A 19412-nucleotide genomic window follows, 5' to 3' on the forward strand; every position below is an offset into this window, starting at 1 on the left:
GGGGGGTGGACTCACCTGCCCAGTGTGTTCTGTCTCGTCCTTATTGATTAAGTACATTAAGAAAAACCTGCAGCGGACAAACACATAAAAATGAAATATAAAGACTCAAATGGATTCAGCAGGACAGACTCACATGTAATTGGCCAGGTTGTGTTCATCCAGTGTGTGAGTCTCGAATCCATGTGGTGTTGTGTCAAAGTAGTCACTTCCAATGCCACAAATGAAGCATTTCGTCTGAGGAAACACAAAGAGGGAATCAAGAAACAGAGAAAAGGCTTGGTGATCGTAATGAAATTTACCTCCATGTCTTCTTTGACCTGCTCTTGTTGGTCTCTGAGCTCTCCAAAGGCATCGATGATCAGACCTGCCGGCAAATAAATCATTTAAAATGCTGCGGGTGGAGAGTCGCAGAGCAGGGTTCACCTTTACAGACACTTCAGCCACCTTCAGCCCACCTATACAGCCCACCTTCAACCCAGCAATAGCCCACCTATACAGCCAACCTTTAGCCTACCATCAGCCCACCTATACAGCCCACCTACAGCCCACCTTCAGCCTACCATCAGCCCACCTATACAGCCCACCTACAGCCCACCTTCAGCCTACCATCAGCCCACCTTCAGCCCAGCTACAGCCCACCTATGCGGCCCAGCAACAGCCTACCACCAGGCCACTGATAGTCCACCTATACATCCCCTCACCAGGCCAAGCAACAGCCCACCTATACAGCCCACCTTCAGCCTACCTTCAGCCCACCTCCAGACCACCAACAGCCCACCTATACAGCCCACCTTCAGCCCACCTCCAGACCACCAACAGCCCACCTACACAGCCCAGCAACAGCCCACCTATACAGCCCACCTTCAGCCTACCTTCAGCCCACCTTCAGACCACCAACAGCCCACCTATACAGCCCACCTTCAGCCTACCTTCAGCCTACCTTCAGTCCACCTTCAGACCACCAACAGCCCACCTATACAGCCCACCTTCAGCCTACCTTCAGCCCACCCTCAGACCACCAACAACCCACCTCTACAGCCCACCTTCAGCCTACCTTCAGCCCACCTTCAGACCACCAACAGCCCATCTATACAGCCCAGTAACAGCCCACCTACAGCCTAGCAACAGTCCACCTTCAGCCCAGCAACAGCTCACCTATACAGCTCACCTTCTTAAGATGCTTAACTTCATATAATAACATTCCATAATAACACTATAGAGAGATCGTTTTATTTTACCTTGAATAATAGCAAGTAGAATGACGATGACGAAGAAAAAGAAGGTGATGTCAAACACAACACGATACAGTTCATATTCATCTCCGGCCGGATCCTCTATCTCGTCTCCGATGCCTCCACCGGCTCGCACACCAACGTACATGTGGAACAGGTAACACTGGAGACAACAGAATACTATTACAAAAGAGGCAAATTCAATCTTAAAGCGAGAGAAAGTATAAACTCACGGTCATCATGTCGTCACATTTCATATCGGGCTCATCCTCGTCCTCGCTTTTGTTGTAAAACTTGCGGAAGAAATTGAAGGCCACCACGGTGTAGAGGTAAACGACCACAGCGAGCAGCCCGACGGTCATCATCAGCTGGAAGGTAGCCGCATTAGGATCTAGCTAAAGATATTCTCAGCAGACTCGTCTGGTTCTTGCCTGTTTGCCGTTGTGAGTGACCGACGACAGGATGGTGCGAAGAGTTTTCACGCCCATGGCAATGTCCAGCAGGTGGCAGGCGAAGAAGAAGTTGTTGTAGTGGCCCAGCAGAGACATGATCAGGTACCAGCACAGGTAGAGGAAGGTCTGGAGGACGAGGGAAGAATCTCAGCGTGAACTATTGCACCAATGCTAAAACAGATTTGTCAACTTTTGCACTTACACCGTCTGTGAACACGACTCCAAACTTCCAGACCTGGTACTTCATGTCAATGGAAGTGGCCCTGAGTGGAACAACAGCAGGTTGGTTTTCATTTATGACTTGTAAAGTAAAGACTCCATCAGGGTTCAGCTACCAAGAAAACATGGAGTTGTCCGGTTCCTCCTGCTTCTTCTCATGTTGCTGACTCACATCCAGCGAGGCCAAGTCGACACCCAACAGCTCAGCGATTCTCTCTCTGCCATAAATATCTCCGTATTTATCCAAAACCTGGTCCGGAACACAAGAGATTCCAGAGTTCAACTTATTTTAAGTGTAGAGGAGGAAGAACACTCACCTTCCGTTTGACAAACTTATCCCAGTAGTTGTTTGGGAAGGAGCTGCGGATAGATGAGAGTGAAGAAAAGGTGAGATTTGTTTCATTCACCTTTATTTTATCATCTACATACGGTGTGTTCAGGACCAGTCGGTCCCACTGGCCCTTGATGTCGTCGTCCTCAGGCTGCTCAGTGATGTACAGGCCGTCGAACTCTAACTTTCTGGCGAGCTCCTTCTCTCGCTTGAAGATCACCAAGGGAATCTGAGGGACACAAGTCTATTTCACTGACTCCATATACGACAATTGTTAATGGGTTAGAGCCAAAGATCCAGTCAAATCGGAGGACCAGGATTAGCTCCTATCTTGTTCTCCGTGTCTTGTTTGGGTCAGGATTTTGGTTCAACCCCAGGTTTGAGGCGTTATGAGAAGAGGATAGGATGGAGTGACAGATTGCCTTCAATAGCTAGGATGCTATAACAGTAGGTCCAGGGGATAAAAAAGAGCTGACCTAAACTGCACCAAACTAGTACTAGTACAGATCCAACACCAGCGAGTTTGTTTTTGTTGTTGTCTGTGCCACACTGTCAGGCTACTAGACATAAGAGGATCAAGTATTATATAACGTCAGATTCTCTGGCATGTTTCACTCCAATTTAATTTCCAAATTTGTTTTTTTTTAATCTCTCTTTGTTTGACAGTTTGTATATTCTGATGTTGAGGATGGATTTAAAAGGGCATGAGATCCAAACCTTCAGGCAGTTGTAGCCGATGATGCAGATGAAGGAGATGACGGTGTGCAGGATGGCGAGGAAGGACAAGGTGGGCTGCATGTACCCGGTGCTCTCCTCCAGGTAGAAATACAGTGGAACATCTTCCTCGTCCTCATCTCCCTCACTCATGCCAGAGCCTTCCTCCTCTTCTCCAGATCCTTCGAACAAGCCGGAACCTTCAAACCAACCGCTTCCTTCTGCCATCCCGGAGCCTTCCATCTCTTCACCATCAGGCGGAGATTCAGAGACCTACGTGGGTTAACAGAGAGTGAACATCATGCGGTCGAACATTCCTCTTGATCTGGTTTTACCCGATAAAAGAGGAGGATGAAGTTGAGGGCAAAAGCGAGGAACAGAGCCAGAAAGCGCAGGTTGTAGAAGTTTCTGGAGAGGTAGTTCTGAGAGAGGAACATTCACAGATCATTAGTAAATATATGCAACAAAAATAACAATAACTTGAGTTTCACCATGAATTTATTTCTCTGCGTCTCTAGCTCTGTCCAAATTTGAAAGCCTCCACCACTTTTTGGCTTCTTCTCCTTCTTGGCAGCAGATTTCTTTGGCTCCTCTTGTTGGCTTTGCTCCTGAGGCTCCTGCTCCTTCTCAGCCTTCTCACCAGTTTCAACGCTGAAGAAAATACTCGTCATTTATCAGAACATTTATTTCAGTATGAACGTCTTCAGAAGCATACTCAGCCTTTTCAGGTTCAGGAGGTGGTTCCTCTACAGGAACTGGTTCTGGAGGCTTCTGGCTAGCGTCGGCTTCTTCCGGTTGCTGCGGATAAACATGATAGCCGACCTTCACACGGAGCAAAAAGGGTTGCTGCTTGTGCTTTGTTGAGAACAACTCACCATTTTCCTCTTGGTGATGGGTGTTCCTTCAGGTGTCGGAGGTTCAACTGTTGCCTCAACTCCCATGTCTCCTAGTCCTCCAGGCGCATCTATACCTGGAATCCTCCCTCCCTCCTTCTCCTGTGTATCCTCCTCTTCTTCCTCTCCACTTCCAGTTTCCCCTGTATCCGTTACCCCTCCTGTGTCTTGTTCTTCTCCAGCTCTCGGCTCTCCAGGTCCATCTCCATGGACGTCATCTTGCGTAGGATCCGGCATGCTGGCTAGAATCTCAGTCACTGTGATGTTTTTAGCTCCCTCCACCAGACCACCTCCGAACAGAGTGTGCCAGATTATCATAAAGACCCCTTTGCAAATGTTGTAAATAAAGTGCAGGATGCTGATGAAAATGGTCCAGAAGAAAGTCCAAAGAGCGACCACGATCTCCTTCACCGTCATCTTCCTCACTCGGCGATACTGACGACGAAGGTTCCGGAAGGTGAAGATGCTAAAGAAGCTGAACATGCTGTTTATGAAGTCGGCAAATGCCGAGCTGGATTCAGGCGGCGCTTCCTCTCCGTTACCCTCTTCGTCACCTGAACCTCCTGCTGTACCTTGGGCTCCCTCGCCTCCACCTTCCTCGACTTCATCATCTTCCTCACCCTTTTCTTCCTCCTCCTGCTCTGAAATCTGCGAGGCAATGTTCATCTCAAAGATAGTGTCCTCACAGAAGTTGACGAACATCTCCATCTTCTCTGACTCGCCGCCCTCATTGACCACGTCGAAGATAAACTGCCGCTTGGACTCTCTGACCTGTGGCATCTCCCACTGCCGTCTGTTGACCTCGCTGATCTCAAAGTAGATGCGTTCGATCTTCCTGCTGGCCCCCATGATCTCGATTCGCCCCAGGAATGGGCGGAAATAATTTAACACGCTCTCAGCTTGTTCTAAAAAGTTCTGCAAGCGGGTGTCGTGTGGCACGTGCTCGGACAGGTTGGTGAGCAGAACGGCGATGTTGAACCCGATATCCTTGGCTGGCTCTTGAAAGCGATTGGCAAACTCTTCATAGTTAATCATATCGTTCTCGTCCGCCTCCGAGCAAGACAGCAAAAACTGTATTTCGGAGGGGGTGTACTGCTTCTGACTGTCCATGGCTTTCTGGAAATCCTTTTTGGAGATCAGCCCTCGAGGGTCGGTGATGTAGTCTTGGAAAGCGTCGGAAGCTACTATGTCTTTAAGCTTCAGGAACATGTCGAAGAACTTGAGGATCATCTCGACATTGCTGGAGGACTCCACCAACATGTCCACCATCTGCCGAGCGATGGTGCCGTTCACAATGTTTCCTGAATCACAGAAGATAACAGCTAAAGACAAGAGGACAGCAAACGCTACAACTAGATGACGTGTCTTTACCCTCCAGCAGTGAGAGCAACATAACAACCATGTCTTTCTGCAGGTCCAGAAGCTCCTTCAACAGGCCGATCTGACTGGAATCCTACGAGCAGAAGAAGATGCACAATACCCTCAAGGACACACAGGATCTAGAGTTAAACATGTCATGATTAAGGCCTCTCCACAAATATCACTCAGAACTACAACATGTTATATGAACTCCTCCACAACAACAACAAAAAAAAAGGTGAGGCACAGAAGTTAATTGACCCACATGCTCGGGACCCGACCCAAAGAAACGCACCATCATTTGGACTGAACCACCTTGCTCCATACATATTACTGTAATAAGGGGCAGACAAGTTGGCATACAAGAAGTTACTATCCCATCTTGTCCAGCTGATTATAAACAAACATGTCTTCCATTCTATTTCAATTCATATGAACAACTTAGCACTGCTGATAATGTTACTTATCTAAAAGGGGTTACAGCAAAATCCCTACCTAAACAGCGGCTTAGATTAGAAAAGCAAAACACTATGCACTGGACTATTTTTTTTGGAATTTATTCCACATACCAGTTATTAAAGCAAACTCATTAATGTGCTAACTATTAAAGTATATTGAACAAAACTGACATAACATTTCATAGTCATGGTACTTGGGGGAATTCTAGGATCAGGTTTCTACTGTGCTACTTTATGTACACGATCTGATCACGGCAGGCTTGTCGGAATGTTCTGGAACAATGTCAACAACAAATTTAAGATAACATTAGCTTAGCCTTGTGGCTTGAACGGCCTCACTGCTTGTGATAATCTCACTTATCTGCCACCCATTGTTTCCTACTCAACTGACATGGGAATGAGTTTCTCGTGCTACCGGGCTCATGCACGACCACATTCCATGGCATCTGGCTGAGATAGCAACACTTTTGGTAAGTAATGGGAGGACATTGCAAATGTACTTAGATTTCAAGTCGCAAGTCACCCAAAACCTGATGCCAAACTTGTCACGTTTCGTTTCAATGCACTGAAGGTAACAGCAGCGAGTCCTTGACTGAAAAAAACGTTCATCAATAGTGATGAGTCGACCAGGGTTGTAGGATGCGATGCAAGCCGGCAACTATTTATCCCCCTCAGCACAAAAGGCAAATTTACAACCTTCATCCCCCACTGCCACAGAATTTACCCGAGGTTACCAGGTAAACTGGAAGAGCTGAGGTTCTCTGTGCTTTTATGGACAAGCGCAATGCTTATATTTTATGTTGTTCGCAGGAGAGTAAAACTGGCACATTTGATTTTTTTAGTGGTGGGACTGAATTAAATTTTTTAAATCAAAATAATTATGGCTTTTGCAATGAATTAAAGCTTTCAATGCATATTTTTGCATTCTTCTAATCCATGCTCTACAACTTGTACATACTGTTTAATAATAAAGTTAGAGGTACACACTGTTTACATTCACATATATTTGTTTTCGCAAAAAAGTAAGAGATTCACTTTGGATTTATTTATTTTTATTGTTTTTTGTGGGCTAAATAATAAGTGTACACATTGTTTTTATTTTTTCTTTACACTAACAATGAGGTGGCTTATCTAGCTTTTATCTTTTTTCGTGAATTGCACGCAGCTCTATTAGAAAGAAGATAAACATTTTGCATCTTATTCTATATTTGAATTGTAATCTTACATTGCAAAAACACCTCTGAAGGGAGTTGGTGAAAATACAGCCCTGCACATTGACTGGCCAGGCAGAGTTGCCCATTGAGCTGACAAAAACAAGTTCTGGGTGACTTATGAATGGCTGATGGGTTCATTCCTCAGGTAACGGCTGCATTTACAAATGAAGAACAAATGCTTATTGTTGCCACCAGTGTCGTCAGACTGAACTGACGGGTCTTTCGACCCTTCTCCAGGACTTCAGGGAGGCTGTCAAAATTCCCGGGACTTCTAATGTTAAGTGCAGCCCCATACATGACTCAAGAGTTGGTGAGAAACTGACTGTGACAGGAAATGCAGGAGGTGTTTCCTGCCTGATCTGCTGTATCTGCATGGTCCCATACATCCAGTATTAGTCAGCCTATACTTCATATGCTACAAAATAAGCATGGTCTCCAGTCTTTCGGTCGTTGAGTAGAACAAGGAAAACCTCTTCAAACACCTCTCATCTATATTAGAATATAGGAAATTATCCAATAAAGTTAGAGCCATCGACACACCACAAATGAAAAGCTGCAAGTTAATTATTAGTACATGAAAATGGCAACCAGATTATAAACACTGTCAAATGTGTGAACATGAAGTAGAAGTGGGGAAAAGGGGTCGGGAGAAATACATATTCCAACACAAAATAATATTATGAATATTCTTGAAAAGTTTACTCCAACAGTGGAGGTTAAAGGTCAACTCGTCCCTCAGGAGGTTTTGCAACCAACTGCTTTTTATATTCATGTCATGAAAAAAAAAATAAAACGCATAATTCACTATTATGGGTTATTATCATTTAGATGTAATTCCCTGTAATTCATCTTTTCAAAATGTCAGTTCAAAGCTGTGTTTTCATTTTCATTCATTTGGTTTTTGAATTGTTTTTGAACTTGCGCACTTTAGATTGGAGAACCATTTTGATCATAAAAAATAAATTAATAAATTATTCTAGTCAAAATAATAACAATAAAAAACATCATGCTTTTTTAGAATCGAGAGGTCACACTTGCTCTCAACTAGTGTCCTCCAAAATTCAGTAATAATTTCTGTTCTGTTTGTCAAAAACAGGTGAGCACAAAACGACCTGATGAGGGAAAACAACATGGAATAAATAACAAACTATTAAAGACAATGTCACATCAATAAATGAATAAAATGGATACATACTTTACCCTGCATTGACCATGTGGAAGACAGTTTGAATAATCATTACAGAGTTCAACAATTGCTCACACAAAAAAAAGCACTTTAAACAAGCTACTATAGAATGCACTTATCACTAAGGGTTGGAAAATGAAAGTGTGTTAGTCGATCCTGAAAATGAATGGAAATAATCTTCTGAATTATGACTGTCCGAAGGACATTCGATGTTACGCATGCAAAATATGCGCTGAACAGATGTGCCATTCGCCAGCGTCATCCACAGGAATACAGCACTGAATAGATAGAGAAAGTCATGTGAGTCGGCCTCTTACAGACATCTGCCCAAACTTTAGATATTCTTTAAACATTTCCAAATATATATTTCAATAAAATATCAAATTCTTCGGGAGATCTTTGAGGGCAGAGTTCAATAATATCAATAATATAATGACTTCATTCTATTCCAGTGATCAATGATATCCATGGAAGCATGAAAATGAGGCGACATGCATGACAGCAGCATTCTGGAGCTCAAGCAGTTATTCTTAGAACACATGTGCTTTTCCTTCTGTGATATGTCATGATGTCTTAATCGACTCCAAGAAATGCATACAGATAATATTACAGTTACTTTTACTGATGGACAGGTGGCACAACTCTGTGAAGATATGACCCACAATCTCTATTGTAGTTAAAATACGACACAAAAATGGCGACACAAACATAAATAGACTTCCCATGACTGAAGTATGCTGACATCCAAGTACAATATTAAGTTGATTTTGTGGCTTGTTCAAAAAAAAGCAATGAATGAATGATGAAAAATACTATTATTTTGTGATCATGGGTGTGTACCTGAGCGAGCTTCATCATCATGTGAGCAAAGACATGGAGGAAACCCACGATGGCGTCCCACAGCCTGCTGTGAGCCAGGGACTGCTGGTTTCCCGTGCAGGGGCCCTGAATGGAGACGGTCGGGAGCTTAAAAAAAGTGACCAGAAAACGCTGTCACATCTGGTGCTTACCTGGATATACTCGGTCAGACTGTTGAAAATCTGTTTTGCAACAGTCATGGCTTTGGAGAAGTTCTTCTTCCCCGGTTCGTCAATGACGTCCTTACCGGAGTAATACCAGTAGAAATCACTGATTGACTCCTGGAGAGAAGAATATTTATAAATGAGGTTTTAAAAAATCTGTAAACTGAATGGAAGTTTTGAGTCCAGCTTTCATGTTAAGGCAGAGGTGGGCAGTTAAACACATGTCAAAATATATTCAGAATTTTCTTTCAACCAACTTTGAGGAAAATACTTATCGATAAGCAAAAAGAGGAAACAAAAATGTAGTCATGAAAGTGTTGTATTTACTCTTGAATCAGTACTGGCTAAAATGGAAGCAACAGAAAATGACGACTTATCAGTTGTATCATTTTTTGTCTGACCTCAGGAGGGTCACAAAAACACAGGCAGAGGGCCGCATGTGGCCCCCGGGCCGGACTTTGCACAGGTCTGTGTTAAGGTGACAAAACAAATGTTAAGGTGTACCTGCAGGCGGAGCAGGTAATCGACAGTGCAGATGATGATGTTAATGGTGGTGGTGCTTCCAGTCTGTGTCCTCAAATAGTTCTGGAAATCTATATACAACAGAACAGTTGGTGACCAGCTGCAATTGGATCAAACTAATCCCGAACTCACCGTTGTTGTGCCCCTCACAGAGCAACTGCAGGAACCGAAACAGGTCACAGGTAAACTCGTCGTCTGCCATGACCTTTTCATCTAAAGAGAAAGGATGGGTGGTTAATACTGGAGCGATGGAAGCTTTAAACTTCTTGTAAGGCTTTAAAAAAACAACAACCTTTGAACGAGTTAAGCGCGTCTGCTCACCTGCCTAATCTATGCTTTAGCAGCAACATGTTTGTGATGATAGCAGGGAAGAAATCACATGCACACAAACAGGAAACAGATGCAGGCATATGAGGAACGTATGTTCGTTTCAGAAGTACAGAGGCAATTTCATCGCAGCATCAGCAGAATCACCTGTATTTAAACTTTAATTTATTATTGTGTCATTGAGCTCTAGTAATGAAGTTACATTCCCATCAAAATGTGTGAAATCACCTGCTCAAAAAATGAACATACACACTGATAGAACATAGAGCATAAGACACATGAGAACCAGTGAAATGGTTAAAATGGAGCCACTCAATAATGAAAGTCAGTCTTCAGCATGATGGCACGATTAAGCAGAATCTATGATCAGGTGCGACTCAGTGGTGCCTTCTAGAGGTGACCACAGGGATATTTTCTTGGCCACCTTAACCATGTTGGTGGATTATTCGGCCAGTGAGATCCCACACACTGCTATATGAAAACTGCGGGAGAAGTAAACTAATCTGATTCCAGATTGAGGCACCACTGTGTGACCATGGAGCATTCCAGTCACTGGAACAAGAAATGCAAAGAGGGATGCAAATTGTTAACACAGACGACAAGCAGGTGCTTGGACTCCTCTCCTGGTGGGAAAGCAAGGTTAGTGCCCAGAGCCAGAGAGAGACAGAGGGGAGAAGAAAGGCTAAGCGCACAGAGAGACACAGGATTTACCCCGATCTAGGTTCAACTCTGAGGACCATGAAAGGAGGGAGAAGGGAGAGGTGGCAGTGATGGTGGGGAAGGGAGAGAGGATCAGTGTGTTGACAACAGTAGAGGACTAAGAGATGAGGAGGGGGAGATTAACAACAGTCCAGAGCAAATCATTCAGGTAGCCGGGTAACCAATGAGACAATATACTTCAGAGGATACTAGTCGCACCTGACTCATGTTTATGTGATTTAGTGAATTAATAATAACGATCCAGAATGCAATCTAAGAGCACATATTATAAAGTTTAAATGAGCGTGTGTTTTTTTGGAATATGTCAAAATATGGTGGTGACATCACATGGAATGAGAAAAATATTATTGTCTATAGATACATGGAGCTGTTACCTTGTGAATAGGTCACCATTATCATTATTTACACACTTACAAGGGTTGACTGATGATGGACACACAATTGGAGCAAAGTTCTACAGCAACCCTGCTTTCTGTGTCAGACCTGGGCAATGAATTGTCGCCTGAGACATGAAAACCAGGGAGTAGAGCAGTACTCAAATATATGAGTACAAATGGACTTGTTATGTAGAAAGTATAATGTTAGTCAACATTAAACAACACAAGCAGTTTAAAGATCGTGTACATAGGGAAAACAAAAATCTAATTTTTTTTGCAGCAATAAGTGAGGCCAAAATGTGACTGGAAAATGACACAATATTACGGGGAAAAGAGTGTCATTTTTTGGGGATTCAGGAAGAATAAATAAAATATAGACAAAAAACACACACACACACATATATATATCTATATATCTATATCTATATCCATATATCTATATCTATATCTATATCTATATATATATCTATATATATATCGATATCTATATATATATATATATATATATATATATATATATACGCACACACACACAATAATAGACAATCATGGTTCAATGGGAGCTGACAGTGATAGATTACAATGGATACTTACTGGTGCCCTCTTCTGAAACCATGCCCAGTCCCTCTGCCTTATTCTGCCTCTCAAAAGCATTAAGATCCAGAACACTGTGAAAAAATTAGGTTCATGTGTTCTCTTTAATCATGTTATTTCTACATTTTTCAAAAGAAATAATGACCAAATGAAACACAACTGACCAACAGGTTTGCATGAGCGCTTGAATGCTCAGAAAGAAGCCCACATCCTTCTTGTCCTTCAGATACTCCAGCATTTTCTGCTCAGGTTAAAAGCAGTTAAAAATACTGGAGCTGGAAAAGTTGTTTCAGAAGAGGACTTACCCGTTGAACCTCTGTGTTGCCACCGTTGAGGATGGAAATACCCAACTTGAGTGTTGTCGACACCATCGGTCCAGTTTCGCCTGCATACATACACAGCTTTAGAGACTGTGGCTTGTCCAGGGTTGAAGCCAAACTACCTTTGCAGGCACTGATCATCTGCAGCACCATCTCCGCAGCGCCGCGGTTATGGAGTCTCGACTGTTGGTACAGTAGTCGTTGTTTCTCCATTTCTTTTTCCTGCCATGCACACACGTAGTATGAGCATCTGATATTTGTAATTTTTCCAAGCAGAATTTAAATGGTCAGAATGGAAATTATAGTCAATGCACATCATTCCTTAGGTCCATACAACTACTATAGTAATAATACTGCATTATGCAATGAAGTATAATGCATCTCCAGTTACTCCATGATGCAACAAACAATGAGAAATTATGGGTTAAGTCAACAATACTTAACAATACTTAAGTCGAGTAATGCAAAGTTAAGCAAAGCATTACTTCAAAACAGAGTCCATTCTGCCCATTTATATTCTGAGAAGCCTCACTCACTCACTCACTCTCCTCACGCACACCATCCCTGACTGTATAACCACTTACCTTCAATCTTCACTCTCTAACATGTAATCATCATTCCATTAGACTGTTAAACATTTGGTCTTTGACTCATACACACGTTCACAGCATTGATTAGTCATGGAGGTTTAACTACATCTTCACGTTTGCTGGCTGAAGCAAGCGTTAGACTACAGGACCAAGCCCATATGGCTCACGGTTGGAGCCATTCATGATGGTTTTGTGAGGTAAAATTTGGACAAAATGGAAAACTGATTTTACAGCGTGGGATCTAACCCTCATGCGTCAATATAGAGTCCCTCCATTTGGGTCAGTTTTCAGATGGCCTTATTTGTCCTTGTTTGTCAATATAGCAGCATTCTCTGAAGCAAAGTCTCTCTGCAGATAGACTTTGGAATTTTTTTTTTTTTTTTTTAAGATGACAAGCAGAATTCTGGGACATAAATGTACAACCTTCTTCACAAAAATGTCCACTTAAAACTGAAGAAATTAAAATCCCTTTAAATGTAATCTGAAAAGTTATCCTGGAATAAACATTTACACTAGTTGTGTTTACATTTGAAGAAAATGTGGGGCAAAGAGAAAGTTGGCGAAGCCATTTAGGCAAATAATAAATTAAATTTGATTTACATTTTTTGTGAGTGAACATTTTTGTCTCTTAGGATCGACGGACGTAAATCAAGACGGTGCCTGAGGGTTAAAGTAGCTCAACTTAGGCAACAAAGTAGCAATTTTCTGCTCAGACAGACAAAATCAACTGCTGGAAACATTGCCCCTCCCACCCCATGCGACCCTCCCCCTAACCCTCCCATGTATGCCTAGCCCTTAAGTGAAGAATCCCATGTGCAGGATGAAATCTGATACTTTGCTTTCTTGCGTATAATCTATGTGTTGGAACATGCAGCACTTAACGCTGCACGCTCTGCTCTGGCTTTCACTGTAGTCTGTCAGTTGGATATGTAAGTGAGGAGGGGGACACAGATCAGTAGCATTCACTTAGTAAAAGCCGTGGTGAGAAGGATTACGTGGTACAATGGGGAAAGAGACGTAGAGAGAGACGGATGGAAAACTGACATTAACAAAGAGGAATGAGAGCGTTAATTTCAAATAATATTTTTAAAGGTGTGACAAATGTCTTTAGAGGCAAAATAATCAAATAATATCTTTCATTTTTTCCATTACCGCATTTACTTTAACCCAATTTCTCATGTTTTCTGATGTAAGTTTTACTTTAAAATATTATTTCATTCCATTAAATAATACTTATTTAACTTGGCTTAGCTTAAATCCAAGTTAATTTACATCCATATTTGCCTTAAAAGCAGTGAGATCCCACAAACCACTTCTTTCAACTGTGATGAACTCCATCAGTTCATAACTCTTTAGTTTCTCAATGAAACCAAAAAGCGCGAAAACATCAAACTGGACAAAAGAAGCGCGGGATCAGCCTCGACATCTTCAACATCTTCTGATGGATCATAGAAGCCTGCCATGAAATGAGTAAAATTACTTGGATCTGAATTTACTATAGTGAGTATGATGATGAGGTAGTTGGATTATTGCTGTTAATAATATTGTGATTATAGTTAAAAACAATAGACCCAATCCAGATTTCAAATGACAGTCCAGAAATGAGGGTGAATTTATGCCATTTAAAAAGATCTGGGTTGGATGTCTTGTTTCCAAATGAAGCAACTCACGATGAAAAAGCCCAAAACACTCAGCACACACACAAACAAACAGAGGAGACAGAAGGTGATGTGTGTGACGATGATGAGAGAAATGATGTGGCGAAATGTTCTGATGATGAGGCCACTCGATGCGCTGAGAGCTACCGCTCCGTGTGTTCCTCGTCCCTAGCCCCCGGCTGCCCATTACCAGTTCTGACTGTCGCACCTCAAAGGACATCTCATCCTCAGCCTCTTCCAAATCCTCTCCCCCTTCTTCTTCCTCACCAATATGGCAACTCTGAAAGCAGGAAATAAGAAAATCATCATTTGAAACAGCAGTTATACAGCTATTAACTTACCTTTGCCATAATATCGGCATATGCCATATATAGATGATCTGTATCTAGTTTGCTGTTAGGAAGACAAAGACAAGATATCAGAAAAATGCCATACATTGGATTAGTTTTACAATCCAGAGGTGGAAAACAATATTATGACAAATTCATTTTCATGTATATAAATAGTTAAATACAATGCTCATTAAGGGGCATGAAATATAAAATAAGGTGCACATGCACAAAACACTTTTCAATATTACTCTAAAAGAAATCACAACTGGACATGTATTCAAAGTATTTTCTTTACTTTATGGTCATATTATGATTTATGCTAACATTCAGATACAACTTTAAGTCTGCATCTGTGACTATTGAACCTTTTCTCAGTCAGCGCAGTGCGACTGAAATGCAGAATGAGCTGATGAAGTGGATCTGGTTTGGTCTCTTTCTCCTCCTCTTCTTCTCCTTCCTCTTGCTCCATTGCTTTCTGTGGGAAAACACACATCAGAAAAGTCTCAAAACCACTGTACAAACAAAACAAGATTATACTCACAGACAAGTCATCAATCATTCTGTCCTCAAATGAATATCCCTCCGAGTTCAGCCAGTTACGTTTGTATCCCTCCAGGAACATGTTTGAAGCTCGGTGCCTGCGATATAAAAAACGTTAGAAAAAGATAGATAGATAGATAGCTAGCTAGATAGCTAGCTAGATAGATAGATAGACAGACGGCTATTTGATATAGCTCTTTACCGTGGAATATTATACAGTGGTGTCATCCTGAAACACGCCACCACCGCCCTGCGTCTCTGCTTGGACAACAATTTGTGCCACACCATTTTCTTGGATTTAAATGGGTGTTCAGTCTGGAATGGAGAAAAAAATTATGTGGTCTGAGACACAACAATCTAAATCTTGTAATGAATCAACATTATCACGGAGTTTAAAACAACGTTAATATGTGTTTATTCTTTCCATTCAAATAAATGCTTTTCTCAGAGACTGAATTCCACCCACTACTTTCTGAAATATTTTCCTTTCATTCTCATTCCTCCACCCCTATCCCAAGGACGCACCCAAAGTTGGCATGCGGTGAGGCTATACACTCAGTTTTCAGGTATTGTCTGCGACCGTTTTTTATGTTTACACAGTGCTACATCTTTGAATCCATATTCTCAGCTTTCATTTGAGCCTTGCTCTCTGACAGCTGGGGAGCAGACACTCTTAGACACTGACGTCTGTTCTGTTGCTGAGCATACACATGGCTTTTGTCTCCATCAACACTTAACATTTTTATATCCAGCATCAATAATATCTAATTACTGAGCAACAAATATACCAACAAGTGAATGTGGACACAGTGCTGCGATAATTTGACTTACGCATCAACATATTTGACATTAAATTAGGGGAAAAAAGGCATATATGTTTTGCAGCATATATAAGTTGACTCACCACCTCGAGGTGATAGAGAACTGCAGAAACCTCCTGAACTCGTTTGACAACTTTTATTGGCGCATCTGCATCTTCAGCATTCCCCACCATTTCTTTGTATAGCGCCATCTGCCAGCGCATTGAAGGGTTGTCCACCTTTCACAAAACACACAAAGACACAATATATGGTCATATAAGATAATGTTTTGTGATCTTTTAGTTAGAAAGCAGGCAGATACCTTTCCTTGAAGGTGAAGATTGTTCTGCAGAAACTCCCTCACTTCTTCATCAGTGTCTCTCTGCGAGGTTAAAACATTGTTTAACCTACTGAACCACTGGAAGCCCGATATAAATAATAACCATCTCTAAAAGACTACCAAGGAGTATCTCATCTTGGCCAAGTTGATGAGCTCCTGGTCAGCAGGAGAGCACATGTTCAGTCCGATGGGCAGCATCTTTTTCAAGGCGGCCACAATAAGTGAAGTTTGGACTGAGTAGCGATCGCCTCGTTTCTTCTTCTTCGTACGCTCCGTGTCTGAGCCTCCCCCCTGCGAGAAGGAATCAAAAGTATTCGCAGTATCTCACAATACTGCCTGATATTTGAATCATTGACCAACAAGTGACAGCAAAACAAAGAGATCATTCAATGATGCTGAAATTCTGTTGTTGTTAACGTAACAAATAGATTAAAATATCTATTCATACACCAGTAGTCAAATAAGAATTACATTTCTATTATCCAACCATCAGTTGAATAATAGAGTTGTAGCACAAGCACTATGCTATCTGAAGGTAGACCCTCTACTATTTGGAAGAAACTGTCCCTCTCTGTGAACAGAAGGCTATAAAGATGTTCTTCCTCACTCCTACATAGTGTGTGGTGCTGACGAGTTCCACACTGCTATTACCACCTGCTGTCCAATTGTGCTCAGATTTTGACAAGTCAATTGTCAGTAAATATGTAAATAAGTAAATAAATAAATAAAGCTGCTGCCTGTTTTGCTGCGGTGCAATATCACAATTGTAGAGGAGATGAGGAAACAAAACTATGTCTTGTCTTCCTTGAGATTGACATACTGAAAACCAGTAGGGAAAAAAGTTTTAAGACTAAATCTCCAACACAGATTTTTCACAGAACTATACCATCCTGCTATTAGATAAGCTGTAATTCAAACTATGTTTATTCAGGTCCACATAAAACCAGCTTGGCTCAGACAGGTGAGTAGAGGGTGTCGTGACAATGTAGGGATAACACTTGAAAGCTGAAAGGAAGGGGTCTTGTGAAAACATAAATTGTGGAAATGTTTTTATATGCATGCACAGAAACATAAAAAACAAGATTCAATCAAATGACAGATGCATTTAGCATTCCATGAATAATTACAAAAAAAAAAGAATCTTCAAGGCATGTATTTTACAGCTAAAAAGCCAGCCACTGATGAAAGACTGAGGTCTCAGATGTCTCAGAGGGGATACTATGATTGGAGTTAGACGTATTAGTGTCAAACTGTTAGATGCAAATTCTGTACCAGGGTAAGTTGGTTAGTCCCTGTTCTTGCCTCTTGCATTCCAGTTCAGTCCTTCTGTTCGTCTGCTCTTTCCGGGTCTCCCCAGATGTGCAAAACTAGTGTGACCTTTGAAATAAGTGCTGCTTAAGTAACACCAAAAATTACAATTGAAAGGCTCAAAACAAAGCTAAAAAGTGCTACTTAATTTGACACCACTGGCAAAATAATTTATAATTATTTATATTTTGGTGTTTTTCTACTCTTCATAACATAGAAAACGTCATATACATATTCTAAATATGTAAATATATACCAAAGATAAGTGAGTGATTTTTTCAAGTGAAGTGAAGTTGAGGGGGCAGGTACAATTATGCTACAAAAAATACACATTTTTTTAAACATATTGCAAGAGTGAATTAATGGTGTGGTTAAATTAATGGTCACGCATTGCATATTATATGTGATTCTGCAGAAATCTGCCTCATGATGTTAAGCACAAGGTCATTGGTTAGTGGGTTCGGATACCATGGGGGTGTAATGGAAACCATGATGTACCACAGCACATCCAGGGAGGAAAGAAGAAAGAGCACAGAGAAGACTCATACCATCCCCTAGTGGTAAAAAAGCTGCATTGCAATAGCGCACAACTTTCTAGATGAAGACACATTCTGGACTCAATTCAACTACCATCAGAAAAAAAAAGAAGAAGAGCAAACTCGATAACAGGATGATGGCACTGTGCTCTCACTGCCATCTTCGGCTTGGTGTAAAGTCCAGTGTCATGAGCCCAGATCTACAGCTGAGTACTTTCATCAAGCGCCTCCAGACTCCCCCCCAACACACTGGCTTGAACTTGATATCTGTCATGAGGATATTTGCAATAAGGATTTTAATCGGAACATTTATTGTTTTTGGTTCTGACGATGAAAAATGTGTCACCAGGGCACAGGCACGCTTGATGACGCTGTAATGTGACACAAACTCCACCTGTTCTTTCTTTCTGACAAGGATTGTCGAGAGTTATTTATGTAAATACCTGTGTATTTATAGCGATGACATGTTAGCAATGTGTACTGTTCCACTTGTGATGGATGCTTTTATGGCTACTAAGCTACAGCTGTTTACAAAGAGAGATATACACGTAGTGCGTCATGTGAGTGGAATGAATGTGTGTAAACTGGAGCACAGCTGGTGGGTGCTGTTTGTGTGTGAGCGTATGGATCAGATGTGGCAGTGTGCTGGAGAGGTTGATGAAAAGCTCCCCTAGAGTGAGGTGCCATGCGATCAGCACAGCGGTCGTGCAGAAACAAGGTCTAACCTCTGAGTCCCCGCCCTGGAAAACCCAGCAGCAACCCAAAAGAAGAGGACAGCCAAAGAAAGAATATTGTTAAAACAACTGGCTCTGCTGACAAATCAAAGAAGGTCAGGCTCATCTGTGCTCATCTAAGCCTGATAAACAAGGACATTAAAATATACAGAATGACATTGCAGGGTCTGTGACTAAATAGTTTGGTGTATAATCTCTTAACAATTCCAAATAATAACTAATGTATTTATTTTAAAGTCTATATTAAGTCTTTTTTAAAATGTAAATTACAAAAGTGTCTAACTATTTTTAAAACTTAAATGCTGCTATTGTATTTATAAAAATGAAACATAGGGGGCGTTGAACCGCATGAACTGTACAAGCGAACTGTAAATTACTAGCAGTTTTCATCAGCGGAAAGTTACAGATTGGGATTTGCACCTGACATTCAAAGTAGATGAACGCTTCTCAACGAAGAAAAGAAGTAAAGAAGAGATGGAAAGGAAATAACCCTTGCCTCTTCTGTTTCCACATACACGCAATAACATACATTTTAAGGGACAAAATGCCTTCAAAACATCCAGTCTTGTTTAAACCTTGTGATATATAGTCCTGAATATGATACCATTCACCTCACTGCAATTTCTAAAGCTGC

At 41.6% G+C, this 19412-nt stretch overlaps 1 protein-coding gene across 7 annotated transcripts in view; it reads right to left on the reverse strand.

Annotated features, from left to right (window-relative positions):
• LOC128747968 (ryanodine receptor 1-like) overlaps nucleotides 1–19412 on the reverse strand; it is a 41373-nt gene that overhangs the window by 539 nt on the left and 21422 nt on the right. For 2 of the 7 annotated variants that reach the window (XM_053846266.1, XM_053846265.1), the window contains 34 exons: nucleotides 18770–18784; nucleotides 16321–16491; nucleotides 16183–16242; nucleotides 15965–16099; nucleotides 15263–15375; nucleotides 15062–15158; nucleotides 14886–14995; nucleotides 14530–14581; nucleotides 14379–14468; nucleotides 12063–12162; nucleotides 11926–12005; nucleotides 11785–11861; nucleotides 11621–11694; nucleotides 10641–10658; nucleotides 9735–9815; nucleotides 9585–9673; nucleotides 9069–9197; nucleotides 8899–9003; nucleotides 5213–5294; nucleotides 3824–5142; nucleotides 3664–3746; nucleotides 3440–3599; nucleotides 3284–3370; nucleotides 2952–3221; nucleotides 2333–2463; nucleotides 2221–2263; nucleotides 2020–2153; nucleotides 1887–1947; nucleotides 1664–1810; nucleotides 1466–1600; nucleotides 1239–1395; nucleotides 300–364; nucleotides 134–234; nucleotides 16–67 (listed from right to left, as the gene is read on the reverse strand). In XM_053846266.1, coding sequence (XP_053702241.1) covers nucleotides 16–67; nucleotides 134–234; nucleotides 300–364; nucleotides 1239–1395; nucleotides 1466–1600; nucleotides 1664–1810; nucleotides 1887–1947; nucleotides 2020–2153; nucleotides 2221–2263; nucleotides 2333–2463; nucleotides 2952–3221; nucleotides 3284–3370; nucleotides 3440–3599; nucleotides 3664–3746; nucleotides 3824–5142; nucleotides 5213–5294; nucleotides 8899–9003; nucleotides 9069–9197; nucleotides 9585–9673; nucleotides 9735–9815; nucleotides 10641–10658; nucleotides 11621–11694; nucleotides 11785–11861; nucleotides 11926–12005; nucleotides 12063–12162; nucleotides 14379–14468; nucleotides 14530–14581; nucleotides 14886–14995; nucleotides 15062–15158; nucleotides 15263–15375; nucleotides 15965–16099; nucleotides 16183–16242; nucleotides 16321–16491; nucleotides 18770–18784 — 4623 coding nt within the window. The remainder of the gene's footprint in view (nucleotides 1–15; nucleotides 68–133; nucleotides 235–299; nucleotides 365–1238; nucleotides 1396–1465; nucleotides 1601–1663; nucleotides 1811–1886; nucleotides 1948–2019; nucleotides 2154–2220; nucleotides 2264–2332; nucleotides 2464–2951; nucleotides 3222–3283; nucleotides 3371–3439; nucleotides 3600–3663; nucleotides 3747–3823; nucleotides 5143–5212; nucleotides 5295–8898; nucleotides 9004–9068; nucleotides 9198–9584; nucleotides 9674–9734; nucleotides 9816–10640; nucleotides 10659–11620; nucleotides 11695–11784; nucleotides 11862–11925; nucleotides 12006–12062; nucleotides 12163–14378; nucleotides 14469–14529; nucleotides 14582–14885; nucleotides 14996–15061; nucleotides 15159–15262; nucleotides 15376–15964; nucleotides 16100–16182; nucleotides 16243–16320; nucleotides 16492–18769; nucleotides 18785–19412) is intronic. The other 5 variants (XM_053846270.1, XM_053846271.1, XM_053846269.1 and 2 more) reach the window with 5 other exon arrangements.

The sequence above is a fragment of the Synchiropus splendidus genome, chromosome 17 (assembly GCF_027744825.2).
Source record: "Synchiropus splendidus isolate RoL2022-P1 chromosome 17, RoL_Sspl_1.0, whole genome shotgun sequence".
NCBI lineage: Eukaryota > Metazoa > Chordata > Actinopteri > Syngnathiformes > Callionymidae > Synchiropus > Synchiropus splendidus.